The sequence below is a fragment of the Columba livia genome, chromosome 1 (genome assembly GCF_036013475.1).
Source record: "Columba livia isolate bColLiv1 breed racing homer chromosome 1, bColLiv1.pat.W.v2, whole genome shotgun sequence".
Taxonomy (NCBI): Eukaryota; Metazoa; Chordata; class Aves; order Columbiformes; family Columbidae; genus Columba; species Columba livia.
In genome coordinates, this window is record NC_088602.1 from 107,935,323 (window position 1) to 107,958,397 (window position 23,075).

The window sequence follows — 23,075 nt, forward strand, 5'->3', positions numbered from 1 at the left end:
CCAAACTGAATATAACCTCTAATTTGCCAAGAGTACAATTCATACACTCATCTTTTGCAAACTCTTTAGCTTCATTAGTTTGTGGAATTGTTCTGAATGGGTTTCCTTTTTTACATTTTCCCTAGTCAGGAATTATTTTTAAAAGTCATACTTGATTGTGGTACTTCTACTTTTATAATACTTATAAATTGTATAAACTATAAATGTGTTACAGATGAGTTTTCTCTTAAAACAAATACCATTTTTATTTTCTGTTTTCTGGAGGTGAAAGTAATGATGTATTTTAGTATAATTTTAAAATAATTAGTGATTGGAAAACAGAAATCTTGAGGAAGGGGGTTGCAGGCTCAGGAAGCTGCCTGACTTCGCTCTGAGTCACTCCTGAACCTGTTCTGCAACGTGGTGCAGGCACAGGGAGTGTTGCTGCAAGAGATCTTGCCTTTTCTGTGAGCCATCGTCTCTTGCTCATTTCCATTCTGTAAAACATCTGGATATTTTTTTCTGGAGATCTTTACTTGCAGTGATAGTCCTACTCAGAGCAGCTGTGATTTACTTTTGGTATAAGGCTAAAGGGGATCTTAGAGATCATCTACTCAAAGCCTCTCAAGTGGATTGGGACCAAATATATTTATAAAAGTAAACCCCAGGGGACAGCCGTTTTTAAAAAAGCATCCAGTGAAGAAAATTGTGTATCCTCCCCATGTTCTCATATTTCACTCTTGTAGCAGAAAATATATTGTAATATCCTGGCTCTGCAAAATAATTATTTTCTTGTTCTTTTTTTGTTGTTGTTGGAAGTATGTTTAACAGTATATTGTCTTCCCCTTTAAAATCTCTACACTGTCTAAATTTATCATGTTCTTTCTTACACTGGTTCTTAAAACTAGAGACAACCAATTTTTTTGCTTTTATCTTCTTATTCTGTCAGCTTGGAGGCTTTTTTTCTTGTCCCGTAATTCTACTGGCACTCCCATGAGAATGCCTCTGTAGGGAATGTGTTGAGTATGCCTTAGTACGTCCATACTAGATGTATTTGTGTGTAAATGCTTACTGAATAGTATATCAGGTCAAATGGGAGTGAGAGTGTATCTTGTGGTTTGCTTAAATATAAATCTTTAATTTCTTCCAAATTCTCTAAGAAGCCCATGATGTGTTTCCCTCCCTTGCCCTTTCTCAGTAATTTTAAAGTTGAAATGTCTGCTGTGAGGAGGCTGTATTAAGAATTTATGAGATTTTCATGGAACAGAAAATCATGGAACAGTTTCTTGATCATCTTTCTTTAAAAAACAAAAGCCAGAACAAAGGCATAAATGACATGAAATTTCAGTGCTTTTTTTTATGATTTATATTTTTTTTAAACAGAGAGACCAGTATACTCAGAATTTGTCATAAGCTTCATAAGCTCATTTCTTTCTGTAGAGTTATTTGGAAAATTTTCTGCCTGGGCCGTTCACAAAAAGTCTATACATCCTCACTCACATTGCCTTTCCTAGCTGTTGGTCTGAAGAAGCCAGGAGAGACTAGGTTGCTTTGGAAAAGGAGAGGAAACTTCTCTCTGGGAGTGAGCAGAGGTAGGAAAAGCTCCAGATTTCCTGTGATATAAACAAGTGGAACCTTTGTTTCCCCGGGATGGCCTGGAGTGTGAGTCAGTGTCAGGGCTGGGCTCCCGCTCTCGCTGAGCTGAGCTCATGCAAGGAAGGGGCAGGACTCCAGGGCTCTTCTTGGACACTTGGAGCTGCTGAAAGGCAGCTTGGCTTCACAATGGGAGAGGAGGTATTTCTTTTACAATTAGTTGTTTGGGGTTTTTTTCTGTGACTGTTTAAAACTGTATCATAACATATCTTCTGCAGAGCACAGGATTCGACTACAGGGTTTTTAGTTCTTCTGTATGCTTCGCAGATGCTGGGTGGGTAAAAAGTGAAGAGAAGGAGTACTGGGGATCCAGAAGTCCATTTCTGCTATAGAGAACCGTATCAGAATAGGGGATTACTTTTGTGTGAAAACATATTCTGTCCTGGCTCTGTTTAGCTTAAGTTTTTTTTCCTTTTGGACTGTTTGGCCATTAAACTTGCACAGATGTTTTGTATTTCTATATGATTTGGTTTCAGTTTTCTTACTCTAAAGAAAAATGTAAGTTTACAGTTAGGCAAGACTAGTTGCACAGTCTTTAGGATGTGTTGCTCTTTCAAATGTTTACATAGTAAACAAAAATTCACCCCCCCTTTTTTTCCTTCCCAAATGCAGTAATAAGGTTGCACTTCTTTTTGGCAGAAAAAAGAGAAGGAGCTTTACTAATTCCTCTTCTGTGTGAGATGACATTTGGAGTCTTCTGTACAAATGAGGAAAACTGATACGAATGGGTTTTTTTGAGAAAATTATATTGAGATAATAAAATCTAAATAGCAATTATCCTTTCCTTCAAGAAACAGCAAGGAAAACTGGAGTCAACTGATGCTTGTAAAATTTTATAGGAAGCTGAATGGAGAGACACCAAGTAAACTGCTTAATGATTTGCAGATACTTTGGGGACTCTTAGTAGATAAAAGTAAATTTCTCTCGACTTTGGCTTCTCACAGCTAAAGTCAGTAAGCTATGTGCAGAGGTGAAGCTACAAGTTTTCTGAGTTGCCTTTTCTCTTAAAATGTGCCATGTGTCTTTCTTTTTTTACTGCCTTTAAAAAAAAAAAAATGAAAGAAAAAAAAGAGGAAGGAGGAAAGGAAGAGTGCAAAGGGATTACAGGCCAGCCAGGCACTCGGTGGGATAAAAAGTCTGTAGGCCAAGATACCTTTTTAACTCCTTGTTGCATGTGTTTTTATAGGAGATCAGTGGCATTCTGTGTTTCTAAAACAGTTCTTAAATACAGTGGACATGAGCTTATATTATTACAGTTGGTTGACTAAATGCTTTGTAAAAACTTTCTGATGAAAGCCAAGGAGGGGGAGGGAGGCCCCAGCTCCTGGAGAGGACGTTCTAATGCAACTGTGACTGGTGGCCAAATAGTGGCTGCTGGTTTCTGCTTTCTGCTGGGCGTGGGCTATTTGCCACTCGCTGGCCACCCAAAGAGCAGTAGACATCTGCATATACAGCTTACTGTTTCTTCTGCAGCAGTCTCTGTACCTGAAGCAATGGCTGAAAAGCCGAAATACATATTGGTCATTTTCCATTTGTGTTTTGAGTTTCAGAGCTTCATTCAAAGGAAAAGAGATGAAAATCCAGTCAGTTGAAAGAGAACTGGATGGAGATGCTAACGCATTTTGCTTTGGCACTTGTTGTTCTGAAGTTTTGCCTGTAAGAGTTTAAAATAAAATTATCTCACTGTTTTGCTTCAGTAACTTCTGTCCTGGTTTCAGTGATGCAAGGTGAGGGAAAAAAAAAAGAACACTAAAAAATGCAAATTAAAAATAACATGAGGAGAAAAGAGGAAATATAATCCAAGAATGGAAGAAATATTTGCTGTCAGCACTGTCTGGGACTATCTCCATGACAATATGGGTTTAGTCTTTTTTTTTTAATCATTGAATTTGAAAAATATAATTGAACACCTACTTGGCAGTTTGTTGTCAGCATCATAAATTTCACAAAAGAGCAAAGAAGTATCATTGCCACTTTAAAAACAAAGATATTAGAGAAGAGCCATTCCCTGCTTATTGTTTTCCTAGACTATCTTTTTTCAAGAGATTAAAGTAGCTTCACAGCGCTCTTTACTGCTGCAAAAGGAATTGGTGATCCATGTAGCGGTTGTAAGGTTCACTAATTTCCCAAAAGAGGGAGGTTTCATAACAGCAGTTTCTAAGCTGGATGGTACAATCTGGATCGTGCCAGTTACCAGCAGCAATCTGGACAGGCACAGTTCTCCTGGGAGACTAGGAAGGAATTTCATTGACTCACTGCAGACTGGCTAAAGGATTTTTCCTGGAAGAGATAGGAATTAATTGTGAACTGCAGCCTCAAAATGGTAAAATTCATGGTGAAGGGTGCGAGGGGACATGATCTTTTACATTTGTGTGAGCCACAGTCAGTGAAACGGGAAAACAAAAAATAAAGCAGGAAAGAAAGAAGACTTATCTGCTCCAAAAAATACTTACTATCTTTACAAAAGCACCTTCTAGCATTGCAAATCTGTAGTTTTAGGAAGAAAGAAAATGAATGTGTTCATATAACTCATTTAGATGTGCGTGCTTTCGGTGCTTTGAGATGAGGCAATTGGGAGAGACTGCTGTGTGGCTTTCATTCTGCATTTGCCTTTTTTTTTTTTTTTAATTTAATTTACTAAAGTGTTTTTCCTCATCAGTGATTCTAGTATGTCTTGCTCCATTTGTTTCAGCAGCATCTACCTAATCTAAACTCTTACATTCACTTTCTCACCATTAACCTTTTGGGAAGGCAGATTTTTAGTTCATTAATGATTTGAAACTGACAGCCTGACAGCATCAAATGTCAGGATTCCAAATTTTACAGAAATGTGTTATAAAGCATGTGAATTAAGACACATAGGTCTATCTCCAGCACATCAAGCCATATCGGTAGAAAAAAAGCCTCTCCACTGCCCTCCCTGCCCGTAATTTGAAATTTTAAGAACTTGCCAAAATACCAAGCTACAAGGCTTTAGAGTCTGAACTCAACTGCTGTTTGAACAGGTTTAACTGTGGAGAATATTGATGTAAAAAGCAAAATGTTCACTCTTCTGCTCTCCAAGCTACCCAGAGTTTTAATGAAAATGATGTTTCACTGTTCATATTCATATTCATTCATGATTTTTTCCTACCTCCTTTTCCATCCAAGAAGTTAAAATAAAAACTTTGCATTGTATATTTTACCTACTTATGTCTTTGACCATTATTTGAAATAGCACATATTTCTCTGGTGACTTGCATAACGCTAATGAACATACTCTTCATATGTGGTTTGTAGACTCCTGGTGATCTGCGAAACACCTGGTAGTTTTAGCACATGGATAGCTGGATTGGACATTTGGTGCTGGCTCAGGTCATTTCGTAATGGAGCTCAGCAGCTGCAAACAAGAATTCAAGTAATTTTCCATTTAAGCAGTTCTGAAATCACTGAAGAGATGTTTTGTAGTTGTAAATGGGAAGTTAGGAGTCAGTGAAACAGTCCCTCTAATTAAATGTCTTTCCCATTATGAAGGTTTGAAACTCTCCTTTTAATGCAAAAGTATAAATTACACGAACATGGAGGATATAAACAGTTAGAGCTCAGCATAAACATCAGTACCATTACTGAGGGCACAGTGTGGATTCATACACTGAAATATTGAAACACTGTGCATCTGAAGACATCTTAAGTCTATAGGACTTTCTCAGAGAAAGTCAGAGACTGTTAAAGCCTTTTCCGGCTGCTTGACAGAGTCAAATCTATTCAGGAGATCGGTAAGTTGTTCCGAGTGCTTCACTGATAGTGTTGTGGTAGATGCAGTCCATCTTGCAGGTCAGAAGTTTGAGGTGGCTAAACAGGAAATGTCAACGTGTATTTCTGTACAACAGCTTTGTCTTTTTCATTAGAGTAGCTGACTGTCAATCCCATGTTTCCTTTTTATAATCTTTTAGACTCACAGTGGTTTTCTCTGCTTCTTTGAGAACTACAAAAGAGGGCCCAGGAAAACAGACTTACATGCCATAAAGCATTTTCTCCATTGAAAACTTCTGTAGTGGCTTATAAACCAGAGGACTTAAATTAACCTGTAAGAGTTATTGCTTTATAATTTTGAAGACTTTTCTAATTATTTTCTCCATGTATCTTTGTTCTCCTTACGGTTTTGTTTTCTTTTTAGCTGAAAAACATAAAGTTTGTTTGATAATGTTTGGTGGGAGAGAAAAGTTGGAGTAATCTTTTGAAGTTTCCCTTGTGTTATCACTTTGTTTTGTTGTCACCTTGCTTTATTTAAATTTACTACCCAAAGTGAACCGTATTCAATATTCCATTTCCGTATGTTCAACAATGAGATTTCCAGGGAATCTGAAGGTCACGAGACATCTGTAGTTGAGATCAGAATTGTGCCGGAGCTGGTATCATGCCTCCAAACAGAGGTCAATACTGGAAGCCTAGGGAAGAGCGTAAGAACAGGGTAAACATACAGAGAAATCCCTGCAGTGTCTTCACAGCCTCTAGTCATTTTGAACTTTGCGTTTAATAACCATAGTGGATTTTTTTTCCTCATCAAATCAGGTAGTCACCTTTTCATTGCATGTAACATTTTGGCATCTGTAACTCCTGTGAAGGCGTTCCACTCAGCTGGATCACACGCTGTGGAAAGGAGTTCCCTCCCTTTGTTTGTTTTGAATGTGGTACCTGCTAATTTAGTCTAATAGTCCTTAATTCTTATTATTGGAAGAGATAATGAGGGAGTCCTCCCTAACTGCCTTCTCAGTACCACTCCTGATTTTCATAGACGTGTTTTTTCCAGGATGAGAAACGTGTTCCATAAGTTTGATCATTCTTGGTGACTTTCTGTCTTTTCCAGTTTCTTTAGGGACTGAGGTGGGTTATGTGTAAGGAGGGGGAAATGGGGTGAGAACTGCACACAATGATCTAGGTGTTGGATATATTTTGATAGCTCTTTCCATTGCTCCTTATTTCTTTCCAAAATATTAACAGCTGTGTGTTTCAAAGTCCATTGTTTCTGTATAAAGATAGTGGATTTTTAATAGACATTTAATTGTTGTTCTCAAATAAAATGTGAAGGAGTAACAAACTCTGAGCCATCAAGGAATGTGGACATAAATTGATTAAATTGTCCCAGTCTTCCTTTATCCCTTCCCTTTCTGCTGTATGTCATACCTTCACCGTGGTCTTATTTTGTCTTGAACATTCAGAACCACATAAATAATTTCTTTTCTGTCCCAGTAAGTGATTTTATAGGTCATCTTTGTATGTGATTTCCAAATACTTTTTGATCTAATTAAGTAAAGCACCAGTAACTTCCTGCATTAAAAATTTTAGAAGTTACAGTTATTTTGAAAAATAAAATAGTTTTTAATAAAATCAAATGTGACTGTTCCTTAGGCTTGATGTAGTTTAAGGACGTTAAAAGATGATAACAGGTAGTGTTGCTTCTTTTTTTTTAACTTTAAAAAGGAATTACATAAGAAGAATAAGCATATGTGATGAATTGGAAAACAAAGCCTCCGCAAAGTCATATTTTGTTCTAAAATTTCTCTAGTTTGGAGACCTCTGTGCTATTTCCTTTGCTTTGTTTACTTGCTTGTCTGCTTGGATTCCAGTGCCATCACAGTGGATGACAGTTACAGCAGCTGTAAGATGCTCTGACATGCAGCACTCTATTTCTAGGGCACCAAGTGAACCGACTATGGTGTAAAGTAATCACAACCTGTTTACCATTCTCTGGAATGAGAATTAGAGTATTTTTGTGTCATTATTGCCTTGCCCCCCTTTTTCTTTTGCATTCAAGAAATAACCTTTGTATTTGGTAAAAATCTATGTTTCTGTGTGAACACTAAGAAACATTTTTCCCCAAGACACCTTTAGTTTTTCTGCGCACCACCCTCATTCCCAAATCCTTTAACATTCAAGCAGGATTTCCTTGCTGACTACTTGAACATTGCTTTCCTCTGAAGCAGTGCTGGCGTAGTGGCCTTTTCCTAGAGTACTGATGTTCGTGAACAGTTACAGGGCCTTCACCTTTTCACTGTTGACTTCAGACAACTTGTCTGCTTTGTCCAAACTTGTTAATTGTGGGAAGAGTCATGCTGATGGCTGAAATGATGTTCATTTTCAAGGCGTTCCGATGGGATGAAAGCTTTGCTCTTTTGCTTTGTAAGACCAGGATTTTATTTGGAGGGACATCTGTTATTTAGAGATTTTCTGATTTTGTCTAGACAGAGAGGATTAAGGTGCCAGCAGTTCACATGCCCTTTGCATCACCTAAATACAGGGTTTTGCAACCTCGCTCTAGAAGGGTAAAACCTTTCATGGGTAAAATCTTTCTCAAAAGAAAAAAACTATATATTTCTTTACAAAGACATGCTGTAATTCAGAAGGCCTGTGTTCATCCAAGTCCAAAAGTCATCTAGTACAGACATCAGCTGGAAAAACTGCACTTAAGTGTGCTGGAATATGGACTATGTGAAAATGCCTTATTTTCAGATTGTCCTGTAGAATGTTATATAGCTTGACTATGGGAAAATAAACTATAGTATGAAATTTAAAAATACGTTAATTGCTGTGTCGTCTGAATTCTGTGAAATATTTGCCAAACATCCGGCTAAAAAGTTTCTGTGGGTGTGTGCCATAGCTGATCCTGTGGTCAGGGCACCCATTCTTCATGGGAGTATCATCTGGTATGTAGAGCTGAGTACTTGAGTGTCATTCATATTTTGTCTTTCGAATGATGTAAAGGTCAGCAGTACTGCAACCTTTCCTTGGGTTGCCCTGAGCATAGTCAAAATGTGACGTGCTGGCTCCAGGATCTGTTGTAGCACACTGTGCCATGCTCACCATGCTGTCCTGGTGAGCTTAAGCTGGTATAAAGAAGCACTGCACCTTAGAGTTGCACCTTACCCCTATGACCATAAATTTTCCTGCCACAGTTCTACCCAAATGTTTGTGCAGCTGTTTAGTGAAGCAGATAACATTAAAACTCTATTTTGGTCTTCCTTACCCTCTGCAATACTTTTTTACATGGATTAATTCCTTCCTCTCCCCACAGAGACATGCTAATGTCACGGCCGAGAGGAGGAGTGGTGGCAGGAATCCATGGCCAAGGGTGGCTCCCTGGGGACATGGCCGTCTTTGGGTGGGCTTGGGTGGTGACCAGGCTGTTTCCTGTCTCTTGCTCATAGCAAGTGAATTATGAGACACCTTTGAGACACGAGTTATGAGATATCCTCTCTCTCTGCTCATACTTAGAGTAAACTAGGGGCAGGAGAATAAAAAAGGATTTTGCTTGCCTGTGCTTGCAACAGTCTGGTTGTATTCGAGGATTTGATGAACACTTGTTTCCTGGCCCATTCATTCACCTAACCTAGTTTTAAGGAAATTACCCTGTGTTGCGGCTGGAACATTCTCTTAGGCAGTGTTAGAAATGCGTGCAGCTTGGGCAGCTGAGGTTCTCTATATTAGCTGGGTGTGCACTGGGCAGATATAATATCTAGTTGGTATTAAAAAATAATAATAGTTGCGGTTCAGAAGCATATGGATGATATTTCCACCAAAGCACAGGGGGGTGGAAGGTAGGTACAGATGAAGAAGCTATAAGCTATTTTACATTACCAAGGCATTTTTGCCTAAAGAATTTTTTTCTCTGAAAAGGTTTCTTAAAATTGCCGTTACCCTCTTTGAAGTGCCATGCAGTAACCCTTTAAGAAAACTGTTAACTCTGTCCTTTTGGGAAACCCCAGGACAGCAATACTTGATCACGCTGTCACAGAAAGTACTTTATGTGGAGCTGGATCTTGGTATCATGGGAAAAATTGAAATTCTGGACAGTTCTTTTATCTCTGACAGAGTGAGGGCATTTTGACATCTGAAAACCTTTGGGGTTTTTATATTGAGGCTCTTCCAATTTTTTAAAAATTCAAGTTAGATCAGGTAGGATGAATAAAGGACTTGATGAAGTTCCTTAAGCACTTAAAGCATATTAGCAAAATAGAAGTTAATTTGGCTCCCCCTTCACAACACCAGCATTATACATAGTCAGTGAGAAACTTGCTTATGCTGCTGTTCATCCAGAACTGGAACAATATAGTGACCATTTCCCCTTCTTTGTGAAAAAATATTCTCAGTTACAAAATGGACTGTTAAAAATACATTGAAGGATACAACTTTTATATTGTCAGTAATAGGGGCCTCAGATTTGCACATAACCTATAGACAAAATTTCTCATGCATATAAACAACATTCTAAAATAGCAGTTGAATGTTAAAAGGAAGTATTGTGGTCAAAGAAACAGGGCACATTTTTCCCCTGACCTAATCACTGAGATTTTCTGTAATTCTAAAAGTTCTCAGCATACATAACTCTCTTTTCCTCTCCTGTATAAAACATCAGTGCATATTGTTATATTTTCACTGTTCAAACTGATAAACTATGTTAAGCTTAAACACGAGTGCTTCCAGCTCATACAGCCCATTTTTATGAATTCTTTAATGTCTGATGTATTCCATAAGAATATCTTCAAGGAGTTACATTTCAAGTAGCAGTTCCAAAATATTTTATCTAGGGTAGACTTCAATACTCTTTCCAGAATAAATACTCATGCTGGCTAATTTTTTTTTCTCCTTATTCCTGAGTAAATAAGCTGTTGCTTGGAGAAACCTATATTTGTTAATGGAGAGTCAAAGGAGAAGTATGTTCCTTTGTTGCAAAGAAGCATAGCGAAATCTTCTGTATAGACTTAGCTGGTGCACAAGTGACAATTCCGTTTGAATTTTGAGATGAAATGTTCTAGAGACACACAATCTGAATAACAAAAGTAAATAGATAAGTCAGTTTTTAATAACAACAGAAAACCCTGAAATATATTTTTATAACATCCTGAAGGAGGAAACTTGATCACAGGTCTACTTTTCTTCCTCTGGTCGGGGTTGAATAGTTGTGGGGAAAGGCCCGAGTGCCCTCAAGTGAGAAAATCTCACTTGTATGCTGCTCATTACGTGCTCTGATTCTCTTGTGTTGCTCTCTGCTGTTACAGGGATTGCTGTTGAGCCAAAATACATAAATGAAAGGAAATGAGACTGTTTAGATTGTACTGTGACCTCATTCACACGACTTTGTGTGCCACCTCAACCACTTTTGTAATCACTGTTAATTCAGTATCAGAGGAAACTGGTCTGCAGAGACTGGGATTTCCAGTTTATGAAACTGGAGGCCATCAAGGCCTCTTCTGCTAACAGAACCCGTTATTTAGTGCTAGGCTGTCCTTCCGTTGGCTTCATAAAACCAAGCATTAAGACTGGCAGGTTGCTCTTAAATCTGTCTTATCTCTCTGAATATCTATACACCAAATCATGGTCATTATTCATGCTTTTATCAGCTATTTATGCAGCAAGAGGGCACTTCATCCTCTTTCATCTTTTGGATTCACTTGTGAAGCGATTAGGGGGATTTGTGTCTGACAGCTAAATAATCCAATTATACATGCCTTGCAGAAATAGTGGGATCAAGATTCTGCCTGCTCTGTTGATATGTTCTGTTGTGTGTTCGGAGTCAGCCTAGGCTTGGAGTCAGGAAATCTGAACCCTGTTTCCACCACATTTCTTGTGTGACAAGACTAAGCAAGTTAGAGTGAGATCTGTGGAGTAACGTAAGTGAAACAAGTCTGCTGCCAACATTTAGAGGTGAGATTTCTGGTAATCAGCATACTGGAGTAGGATAGAAGGAATCTGAAATGGTACTCCTCAGGAGTGCCTCTGAACCACCAGGACAGAGATACAAAGGTGAGGGAAATACGCTGCCATTTTTTCTGGTGCTGAAACCATTCTACAGCCGAGAACTGAAGATATACGGAACTAGAGAGAAAATGGAGAACTTCACTTGTCTTCGCAGCCTGGTGATTAGGGCACTGCTGAGACGGGGTCATTATGGGCCTTCTGGTTCATGCTGCGTGTGAGTTTTTATTACAAACATTATTGACAAAATCATGGAGTTACGTAAATGGAGGTAGAGGGTTCATCTGGGAGATATCATGGGATGCCTGGCAGAGTTGAGGATCCTGCTCTTGGATTTGGAGTCTCTAGATGCCCAAAAAGTCCTTCAAATTCTAAATCTTGTTTTGTGCCTGTGCCCCGAAGGGGTAAGATCTGCTTGCTTCTTGGGAATGTTAAGCCTCATAGATAGGAATGAGGAAGACTAAATAATGTGAAAACTGGAGTTGTACATCAGTATTTTGCAGTGTAGACCAATGTGTCTAGAAGGGCTTGGAGTACATTTTTTTCTGAAATATAATGACCTTCTTACATGAAGGAAGAACAGAAGAGGAGGAAGACTTATATTGAAAAATTCATTTCAACCCAATTAAAGTGTTCTTTGCTGCCATGTTTTGTTTTTTAGAAGCGAAAAAGATTTTGATAAATTATGCTCAGCGTTCAACAGGAGGAGAGACCAAAATACCCTATAGTAACTAGTCCCTGAGAAGAAAAGTCTGTGTCATGGAGATGTATGTTGGATCAGCAAGGACTTAAGTTTGGTTTGCCTGCTTCTCCTAGCCAGTAGTAAATTTGGTAAATATTTGACCAGTATGGGAGTACGTGTGATGTAAACAGTTGGAGAGTCAGAAGGAAAGTTTCTGCCTCGCATGGGAAGAGATGTGTCTATCTCCCATTTCTCTTTTCTTGTCAGAAAAATTGGTAGCTGTGATAAAATTACTTAATCTGGGACTCCCAGCACACAGATTTTAGTTATGCTTGAGCTTTTGTCCTGTTAGAGCAGAACCACCAGATTCAACAGATTATAGAGTATTCAGTGTCTCTTAGGGTGAGGAATGCTTTTCTTCTATGTTTCCTAGTGAACAAATGAGTACTGTATTAAATTTCATGGAGATGTTTTCAGAAAGTGGTTGCAAATGTTTTCCATGCAAATGCATGGATCTGTGTAGACCAATTGTAAACATAAATAAATCATAATAACTAAAAAATCTCCTTTAGTACCATTTAACAAGAAGAGTAAAATAGCTTGGCAGCACAGGCTCACCTGAAAACAGATTTGTGTGGCTTATCTATTTTCTTGCCTTTTTTCTGTCAGTGGTGCTTGTATCACCTTTATAAATCCTTGGGTGCAGTCACCTTACAATTAAAGAATACCAGTTCCACTTGTTTTCTGACCCTGTCCCACAAAAAATTCAGGTGTCCCTCCTCACTAGAGTGGGTTCAGTGCAACACCTGTTTAAATTCTTTTAATTGTGACTTTCTGTGTCCTTCTAGTAGATATAAACATACCTTCCTCTCTTCATTGCAGAATTTTGGTACAACTTTGCTCATCCTGCAACAAATGATTCTTGGATCTTCTAGATCACTGATCTTTCAGCACTTTCCATGTGCTGCACTGAGTTTTGTGCTGCTCTTCATGTATCAGTAGACTTGTTGGGAGGCCAGTTTCTCATTTCTTTCCTCAGGCTATTTTTCTGTGTGCAAAGAGAATCATGTCTTCAGCCACCTTGCACCATGGGCTTTTCACCTTCTTTCCTGAACAAATTGCAACGCATGCAAAGACTGCTTTCTGACCTGTCTCCTAGCATCCAACAAGAGAACAGCCTTGTTTGGATGGTGTTCTCTTTTCTGTTCTCAAGGAATCGGTTGGTTCCCCATGCTGATTTATCACCTGCACAGGTATTCTTCCTGAATGAGCAAATGAATCAATGTTTTCAAGCATTGCTTCTAGAAATGAAGAAATTACGTTGCAGCATCCCCTACCACTGGGATGCACTGGTTTCTTCCTCCTTTCCTTTTGCTGTGATATTTACCTTGTTAAATTTTAGCTTGTTGCGAGTTTATCTGAGTTTTGGTTTCATGGCATAAGATCAATGATTCATGTATGCTAAAGCAATTACCAAATGCTTTTCTTTAATTAATTGTTCTTGAATAACATTGCATTTTTTAAAAAAGAAAACTCCCCTAAATTAAATTTTTGTTACTCCTTTAGTAAACATTCCTTTCTGAGTTAAATGGCAGTGCAGTTTAGAGTATGTGCTCTGATCATTTTCCAAACTATGTTTTGAAGCTGAACTGCAAATAAAGGTTTGATCATGAACAAGCATGTACCAAAATGTGCAGTTATCTTGAACTGCTCTGTTTGCCTCTGAACCAAAGGCTGTCTTCCCAGTCTTAGTTTCATCTTGAAGGCATTCGGTGCTTTTATGTCTGTGAATGCCCAGTAGCATCACATTCTTCATTACATCTATTCCAGTACAATTTTCACTGCTTTCCAGCTACATTTCAGAGTTAGCTCTTCATTGTCATCCTTTTTGACTTTAAGCTTCTTCAGCACAGCCAGGTCATGCTCTTTTCTTAGTTTTGTCCTCTCCTGATTGGCAGGTGTCTGTCATCTCCTCTTTTTCTGTTACATCCCTAATCACTGCTTCAGACACTTCTTGTCTCTCATTCCCATCTTGGCAAAGAAGTTGGGAGGTTTTGTAGAGTTTTGTTGCTTCCTAAGCAGTTCACAAACTTTGGATTGTAGGTAGAGTTGCAAGCTCATCAGAAGGTCAGTTGTTTCTGCTGCCACCTGCAAGTTAAGTTGCAACGGGACACTTTGGGTATTGCAATTCATAGTTTGTCCTACATGTCAACACAAATTGGATGACTGTCTTGTGCACATCTCTCAAAACTTATTTCTCTTACAGAGAAGCTCTTTTGCCAGCCTAAAATCCCTGTGTGTCTATTATCCTCCTTTTCCTAGGAAAATTTTGACACAGTTAGTGTACAAAATGATTCTTCATGTTCTTTATACACCTTGAAATTTTTTAACTACTTGATGTGCTGTACTCCTATTGCTTCTCATATTGACCAGTGTCTTCCTTGTGGTTCCCAAGAGGTTCTCAGTGCCTTCAAGAGTAAATTTTGGGTCTCTTGTCTCTTAGCTTTTACTCAGAAAGTCACTGGAGTATGGAGGAGTTTTTGTGATGTTTATGCATACCTTACCAGCAAAGGATGTTGCAACTACAGCTAGGACTTTTGAGTACTCTATGTATCTATATAAACAAGTAATAATTACACTTATGTCCTCAACTAGACAGCTTTCTTGATAGGGAGAAAAGCTGAGTGAGAGACGGGATAGCATGAATATAGTTGTTGGTGAAGATACAAAAAGACGAATATCACCAATTTTATTTTATTTTATTGGGGGCAGGTTGTGTTTGTTTACTGTTCTTTCAGCTTACCTGTCTGAAGCTGATTATTGCTTATTGCCGTACTCCTCAGTAAGTTATTTTTGCTAAAAATAAACAAAAATGGAAACCCTTGAAAGAGGTGTTGTCAACTTTAAAATCACACTCTCTGTCTAAAGTTACTGAAATGGATGCTCTTTGTATGGAGAGAAGTCAAAGGTTTTTCTCCCTCACTCCTCTTTCAGTTTTACTTTTCATACTGAATGGCACCTTTCCTTAAGTAATTTCGTCGCATATGCAGTGCACCAGTGAAGCTTCTGTGAGTCTTCCCTGAAACTGTGTTAAGCGGTTAATGTTTAAAAACATTAGTAAACATTTTTCTGAAGGGAAAATTTGAAGATCAAATTTTTATGAATTCTTTCTAATTTAAAAAAAAAGGTAACAAAAACCCCACAGACAAACCTAAGTATAGTTTAACTTGCCTCTGTTTCTTTAGTGTACTTTTTCTACTCCTTTATTTTGTATTTCTGCTACAATTTTTATGTTATCCAACTGTTAACTGAACCTGCAAATTTTAAAGGAGAATAATTACTTTTTTTTTCAGAGTGTTGGGAAGAAATTACCTCCAGCCACAGCAACTCAGGAGCCAACAAAAATAGAAGTGGACAGCAGAACAAAAAGTAGGTTTCATAGTTTTTTCTTCTTTGCACTTTATGCTATTAAACCTCTTAAAACCAAGCTGATCACTTTTCTCCGGTTTTGGTTGAAATAGTGTCCGCTATATATGAAAATCACAATGCATATATATATATATTTAGGATAAACTTTGAGTAGGCAGTATGTAGACAGAATGCTTTGTTTCACAGAATCCCCTGAGTTGTTTTTGCTCTGGTAATCCTACCTTGAGTTTTCTACCACCAAAAATCAAATTAAATTATGTGATCATCTTTCAGCCTTGAGGGTCCTTCGGAATTAATCAGAGTTGAATAAGATTTAACTTCAGGCTGTAACTTGTAGGTAGATCATAGAAAAAGTGCCCTTGCTTTTTTCCTCTTTTGTCTTTATATGGCAGCAATAATCTGTGTGGGTGGTATAGTTTGTATGGGAAATGAAGTGTTCAAGAACTTCGGTTCTGGTTTTGTCATTTCAATGCTTAGTAAACAAAAAGCAATAATTAAATCTTTTAGGCAGATCTCAGTGCTGTTCTAGGAAGGCATATGTAACTATTAATAGCTTACAGATACATACAATACAAATAACTTACAGATATATATTCCCCATATTTTGATTTTATTTATATGAAGTTACAAGTAAATGTTATGGATTCTGGAAGAAAAGAATAAGAAGGCAGAGAACACAACCATGCCTTAGAAAAGAAACTGAGTATAATATAAAGTGTTGAGGTTGTTAAGTCTGGTACAGTCCTTCTCTGATGTGTTTATCCTTTTAGGTAGTCAGCAGATAACATTTTGTCTCAGAACTGGAACACATATAGACATAGGAAGGCAAACATCTGAAGCAGCAGAGCAGGGGCTGTCTGAGGAAAGTATATGGTTATGACCTGTTTTGCCTCTTTACCAAAGTTGCAAAAGCAGTTTAAAACAGCTTTTAGTGGGTTGTTGTCCATTAGGTGCCTCACACTAATTGACTTGCTGCATCCTCTTACCTTGTTCCCCTTGTGTCACCAGGCTGTTAACGGGGAGTACTGCGAGAGATCTTCCCTGAGGAAGAAAGAACTTGAAATACTGAAAAATGTGCAAATTGGTAGTGTAGAGCAGGGCTCCTGAACCATTGTGGTTTGTAATTACTTTTTCCAGCCTGCAGCTTGAGCAGGTTAAGCTGGTCTGAGTGCAGGTGCCATCAGAAAGGGTGGCCCCCTGGACTTTCCTCCCTGCAGTACTAGCAGTTAATGTCTGATAATCAGACAAGACAAATATAATCTGACTCTGGCATAGGACTATGGTCTATCACTGTTTGTCATTTCTCCATTTTTTTTTCTTCTAAAAACCTGCCATGACCAAGCTTGAAAATGCATTGAATCCAAGGAAGTTTGCAGACTCAGAGAACTGATGAATGTTCTAATTGTAGTGTTCAGCATAGAAGTATCATTCCACCTTGGACCTCAGCTGTTTTCACTTTTGCCGGGGGTGGTAGAATCCCGGTCTTCCTTGGAGTCTTAAATTGCTGAATAAAACAGATAGTGCGCTATTCTCCAAAGAAGCAGCAAGAAACAGAAGATCCATAAATTCAACTCAGTATGGAGGGGAAGCTTTTGGGTATGTGATTTACATTCCCTTGAGATTACTGGTGGAGATATATGCTGCAAGCATGAGGTTATGGTCGTTGAAGAATATTACAATTTTTCATGTTTCACCTGTTCCTTTCCGTGACTGATGCTGTTGTTCCTTAGTCTCAAATGGATAAAAAAAAGTTCAGTTGCACTGTAAAAGAACCTTCTGAGAGAGGAAACAGGGAGCAGTACCATCTTTTCTCTATGGCCGCAGGGGCTTCAGCATGAAGTGATGGTTACTGTCTCTTCCCACATCTTGATTTGAGTCTGCTTTTTTCTTATAGCTTTTCTTATGTGATAGGGCAGTGATTTGCAGCAAGACACTTGATGTGCTCACCATTTGCTGTTAGTGTATGCAAAATGACCTAAGTTCTGCAATGAAATGAGTTGGTCAGAGCAAGTGACAGAGCAGTATGTTCTATAGGTGCATCTCTCAACATCTCCATTAAAAATTGGCTTAAGAATTTGGGGGACAAACAGGTGACTCTTCAGGGCCAATGAGGACTTTTGCTCAAAGAGGGAGCACAGTGAAAGCACAAATCCTTACAGAGTTAGAGTGGTCCTTGGAAAACATCAGTAACCTTTTAGGAATGAAAGAATGCATCTTTGAAGAGAAGAGGGGAGAGCTGTTTAATTTAGGTTTGTGGGTGCCTAGACTTCAAGGGGAATTACTCTGCTGTTGAATTTCCATCTCTTTTACATAGCTGGGATGGCATATGCATGCGTGTGTGTTTGTAATTCTATCTCTGGGGTGAGACATTGTTTTTTTCTATGAAGTAGATTGCTTTTAGTTTAAGTGGCTTGTGGTGGAAAGGCAATATTGTAGCAAATAAATATACATTTTTAAGTAGCTCTGTTGGATTCTAAAATTCAGCAAAGCAAAAACATCCACAATGACTGAGAGAACTATTGCAGATTACTGAGATTGCAAAAATGAGTGTAAGCAGACAACAAACCAGCAAAGTCACAGAATGCATTAACTCCGGTACTTCATTTGATTACTCCACTCACTGACTATTTACAATTTGTGTTAACCTATTGCATAGGAATACCAAAATCCTAGCAAGCAACTTATCTTTTTGCATGATGGTAGAAGGTATAAGGAGTAGCTGAATCTGGATGAATGGGGCTCTAATTAGTTCTGTTTCTATTTTTTGTTTGGTGAGGTGGTGTTTCAACAGTTTGCATCTCTTGAAGTTCTGTGAAAATATTTACTAGTGGGAACCATTTATGAGTCTTGAGTGTAGCAATTAATAGTAACACCAAATTCTGCTGAATGCAGTGTTTGGATTTTTTTCATCTGATTTGTATTTTTGGTAACGATGTAATTTTTCACTAGATTTTGTACATTTTATTCCATTTCAGACACATGTGATGAGCGATATTTAAAGAGAGGAAGCTTAAACTGAAGGAATACTACTTCAGTGCTGCTTGTTTTCTTACTTAGTATTACTGTTAGTGTTCATATTGATTGGAGTATGAGTTAGGCTTAATCAGAGGGAAATATTTAAGCCTCAAAAATCAACTGTACGGGCTTGTTTTTGTTGTTTTACTAAAAGAAAAATAAATAATCAATTTCTGAAAAGTTGTAAGGGTGAATCCAGCCCAGTGGTTAGCTTACCTGAGATGGAGGAAATCTTGCCATGGGGTGGAACAGTTCTTGCTTCACAACAAGGAAGCAGCAGCAGAGATAAGAGGAGGAAGCGGTGTCATTGTGGCCTAAGAGGAAAAGCAAATTCCAGAGTCGCTGTCTCCTGTGAAATTTAAACTTGAAGGTATGTTTGTCTGTGGACTGCTGTCTTGAATGTCACAGCTCATCCTAAGGGCCTGGCAGGAGAACAAATAGAAGAGGCATGCTTTTGAAGTGAACAGGGTCCACTGATACAGTAAATGGAATTTACTCAGTTCTAGTTCGAGCAGTATAATATTTAACCAGTCTCTCAAAATACAAACAAATGAATTTACCTGCTACAGTACTGCAGGACCCCAAGTCATATGGAAGGTCTGTATGTTGATGTCAGTGCTTTATACTGCAATTGTAAATACTCATTGAGCCACTGAATTCTGTGGGTGAAATATAGTGCTTGCAATGGCCTAGGTAGCGCAGCAGCTGTATTGTGTAGGAATGTTATCTCTTGCTATGTTATCTCTTGCTATTGTTCTTCCTCTTAGAGGCAATGATTTTTTGGGTGGGCTTGAGACTGTATTATATAAACCACGTTTTGAACTCGGGACAGACTGTGGGCCATAAGGTGCTGAATGGAGATGCATGTTAGCTGTCCCCATAAAAAATCCTGTTCTTTTTAGAGGATTGCCCATTTATAGTGTTTAGGATGGTCCTGAGACTTTTTTTTCCTCAATTAAATGTGGGCAGTGACAGCTCACTTGAGATGAATATGTAGTTCTTGGCTGCTGCTGCTTCTTCCAGCTTCTGACCTACAAGGATGATGCTGAGAAGGGGAATTGCATGTCACCCTGGGGCCTTGGGTTCTGTCAGGGAAGGCAGCAATGGCTTTGTTTCCAAAGGACAGAACTAGAAGGGACATGGGCAGAGAAGATGCTTATTGTTGTATTGTCATTGTACCTAGCCTAGTTGAGACAGTACGGTTCAAAAATCACAGGATCACAGAATGGTTGAGGTTGGAAGGAATCTCTGGAGATCATCTAGTCTAGCTGACCTGCTAAAGGAGGTTCAGCCAGAGCAGATTGCACAGGAATGTGACCAGGAGGGTTTTGAATGTCTCCAGAGAAGGAGACTCCACAACCTCTCTGGGCAGCCTGTTCCAGAGCTCTGGCACCCACAGAGTAAAGAAGTTTCTCCTCATATTCAGATGGAACCTCCTGTGCTTCAGTCTGTGCATGTTGCCCCTCATCCTATTGTTGGGCACCACTGAAAACAGTCTGGCCCCATTCTCTTGACACCCACCCCTGAGATATTTATAAACATTGATGAGATCCCCTCTCAGCCTTCTCTGCTCCAGACTGAACAGACTCAGTTTCCTCTGTCTTTCCCGATAAGAAAGATGCTTCAGAACCATGATCATCTTTGTAGCCCACCACTAGACTCCCTTCAGTAATTCCAGTTTGCCTAAATGATCTCTAACCTGATCCTCCTTAACCAAGGGAAAGTCTTCCTTTCTCCAGACTTTCTCTCTTACCTCCAGGGTCTGGGATTCCTGATGGCCAGTCTTAGCAGTAAAGATGGAAGCAAGAAAGGCATTCAGTAACTGCCTTCTCTGTATCATCTGTCACCAGGGCACCCACCTCATTCAGGAACAGACCTGAATTTTCCCTAATCTTCCTTTTGCTGCTGATGTACTTGAAGAAGCCCTTATTTTTGTCCTTGACATCCCTGTCCAGATTTAATTTCAAGTGAAGCTTGGCCTTCCCCACTGCATCCCTGCATACTCTAACAGCCGTCTTGTATTCCTCCCAGGTGGCCTGTCTCTTTTACCACATTACATAAACATCCTTCCACCCGCGTTTTGGCAGAAGCTTCTTACTCATCCATGCTGGCCTCCCACTCCCTTTACTTCATTTCATGCTGATAAGGATGCATCAGTCTTGAGCTTGGAGGAAGTGATGTTTGAATATAAGCTAGCTCTCTTGGACCGCCCCCTACCTTCTAGAGCCCTATCCCATGGGATTCTTCCAAGCAGGACCTTGAAGAGGTCAAAGTTCACTCTGCTGAAGTCCATGGGTTTAGTCCCACTTATTGTCCTGCTTCACAGCTTGGAAATACCTTGGAAAATTCCTTCACACAAGATCCTCAACTCCACTGTCTCATGGTAGTTGCAGCCAAGACTGCACCCAACCCTCACATCTCCAACCGGTTCATCTTGGTTTGTTAGAACAAGGTCAAGCAGCACATCTCTCCTTGTAGGCTCTTCCACCACCTATGTCAAGAAGTTACCATAAGTGATCTGTAGGAACCTCCAGGACCGTGCGTGCTTAGCTGTGTTGTCTTCCCAGCAGATGTCAGGGTGATTGAAGTCTCCCATGAGAACAAGGTCATGTGATCATGAGGCTACTTCCAGCTCATCAACCTCCTCTTCCTGCTCAGGTGGCCTGTAGTAAATACCCGCAACAGTGTCCCCCTTGTTAGCCTGTCCCTTAATTTTTACCCATAAGGACTCAACTCATTCTTCATCCCCTCTCCCGCCCCCCTGCCCCCGACAGAGTTCAAGACATTCGAGCTGCTCTCTCATATAACGTGCAACTCCTCCAATTCGCCTTGCTGGTCTGTCTTTCCTGAAAAGTACATAGTCTTCCATGACAATATTCTAGTCATGTGAGCTGTCCCACCGTGTCTCTATAATTGCAATGAGGTTATGGCCCTGCAACTGCACACAGATCTCTAATTCTTCTTGTTTATTTCCTATGCTGCATGTGTTGGTGTGCTGGCACTTCAGAGTATATGGGTTTTCTGTGGGGATTGCAAAAAGATACATCATAGCCACACATACCCTTGATGTGGTTGCCCTTGGATGTAGACAAGGTACATATTTTCAAATGGGATTATACCTAGCCCAAGCCCTCTCAGTTCAGAATATGCTGGGCCAGAAGCTGAACACCCTGCATTAGATCCCGGCTGTTGAGTTGTAAAATGTGTATTAAGGTTTGTCTGCTCGCTCAGTTCACTGAGCAATGCCCATTGCCCATGGCAGGTTGTTCTCCTTTGCTTGAGAGGAGCTCTGAGTTTGCAGGGAGAGACTCAGTGGTCTGACAGGGTAAATTATTGTTGAATTAATACATGAGGACTAAAAAGCTTATGAGTATCATCTTTTCTCCTCCCTTACTGGTTCCAAGATGTCTGCTGTTGGGGGTTTATTAGCAGGTATTTTTTTTAAATGTCTGTAGGTCAGAGGAAAAAAGAGAGGCTTATAGAAGAACCATCTTATAGAAGAACCGTCTTTAAACCCAGCCTTAGATGTCAAATATAAAAATAAGATTTATCACCTGCAATTGAGGGATACTTAGTATTGTCATCAATTAATTGGCTTAAGTCTATTTACCACACTTGTAATAGAATATATTATTTTGACCTTTAGTTTTATTGGTGTCTGGTTTTTTTGGTTTGGTTTGGTTTGATTTTTTTCCCACTTGGAAAAACCCCACATTCAGCAAGTTCCAGTTGGTCTCTCAGTGCTGTGTCTGAAAGTAGTATATCCTTTTATCTTTTCTTCCTTCCTACTTAAACATATCTGTTGAAATTAAATGCTTCCATATCCTCTTGCAGTATCACGCTCTGCTGAAAAACGACAATTTTAGTACCAAATGTGACATAATGTATTAGATTCTTCTCTGCTTTTATTCATCTGATTTTAAAGGTTTGTATTATTTTGAGTCCTATTGGCTTTGCTTTTACTTACTTATATCACGTTCATCTACCATTCCTTTAGGAAAAGTTTGAAAGCTGACTTTGTCCAGTCACTTACATTGTTCCAAACCCGTTTGTGTTGTCAAGACCTAGCTCTGGTGCAGCGTGACCCACAGGACCCTGGTTAGGAAGGGGAATATATTGACTTAGTGTATGTCAGTGCAAATTGCACTCAAGAAGTCCAGACTTCTACTGTACATACACCGTGTATTTTTTCCACAGTAGTGCCTTCACTCTGTGTTCTTGTGCCAACCTTCAGTGCATGGGGCAGCCATGAGCCTCCCCCAGCTTCCTCTGGTGCCTCTCACAAGACTGTCTCCTTGCCTTTTATGAACTTCATCAGTATTTGGCTGAGCTTAGGATCTGCTTTTTTGACATTTTTCTGTAGTTAAATTCCATGTTTCTCTGCTATCTGGATATTAAAAAGAAAAAAAAAAAAAGTAAGAGCATAGTAGGGATGGTGAACAGGTCATGGGAGAACAGAATTCTTGACATCAAAACTAGAAGGCAAAGGTGCGTAGCCATTTGCTGTGTGTGAAAGACTATGAATTCTTTGGTTAAAGTCTTGCTGCTTTTGACAGCCACTTACTGTGAGATCCACGTTGACATA

At 39.2% G+C, this 23,075-nt stretch overlaps 1 protein-coding gene across 15 annotated transcripts in view; it reads left to right on the plus strand.

The window, feature by feature from the left end:
* Positions 1–23,075, plus strand: part of SH3KBP1 (SH3 domain containing kinase binding protein 1) — a 229,699-nt gene that overhangs the window by 147,570 nt on the left and 59,054 nt on the right. For 14 of the 15 annotated variants that reach the window (XM_065071807.1, XM_065071817.1, XM_065071781.1 and 11 more), the window contains one exon: positions 15,400–15,475. In XM_065071807.1, coding sequence (XP_064927879.1) covers positions 15,400–15,475 — 76 coding nt within the window. Of the gene's footprint in view, positions 1–1,051; positions 1,774–15,399; positions 15,476–23,075 lie in introns of those variants that run through there. The other variant, XM_021279878.2, reaches the window with a different exon arrangement.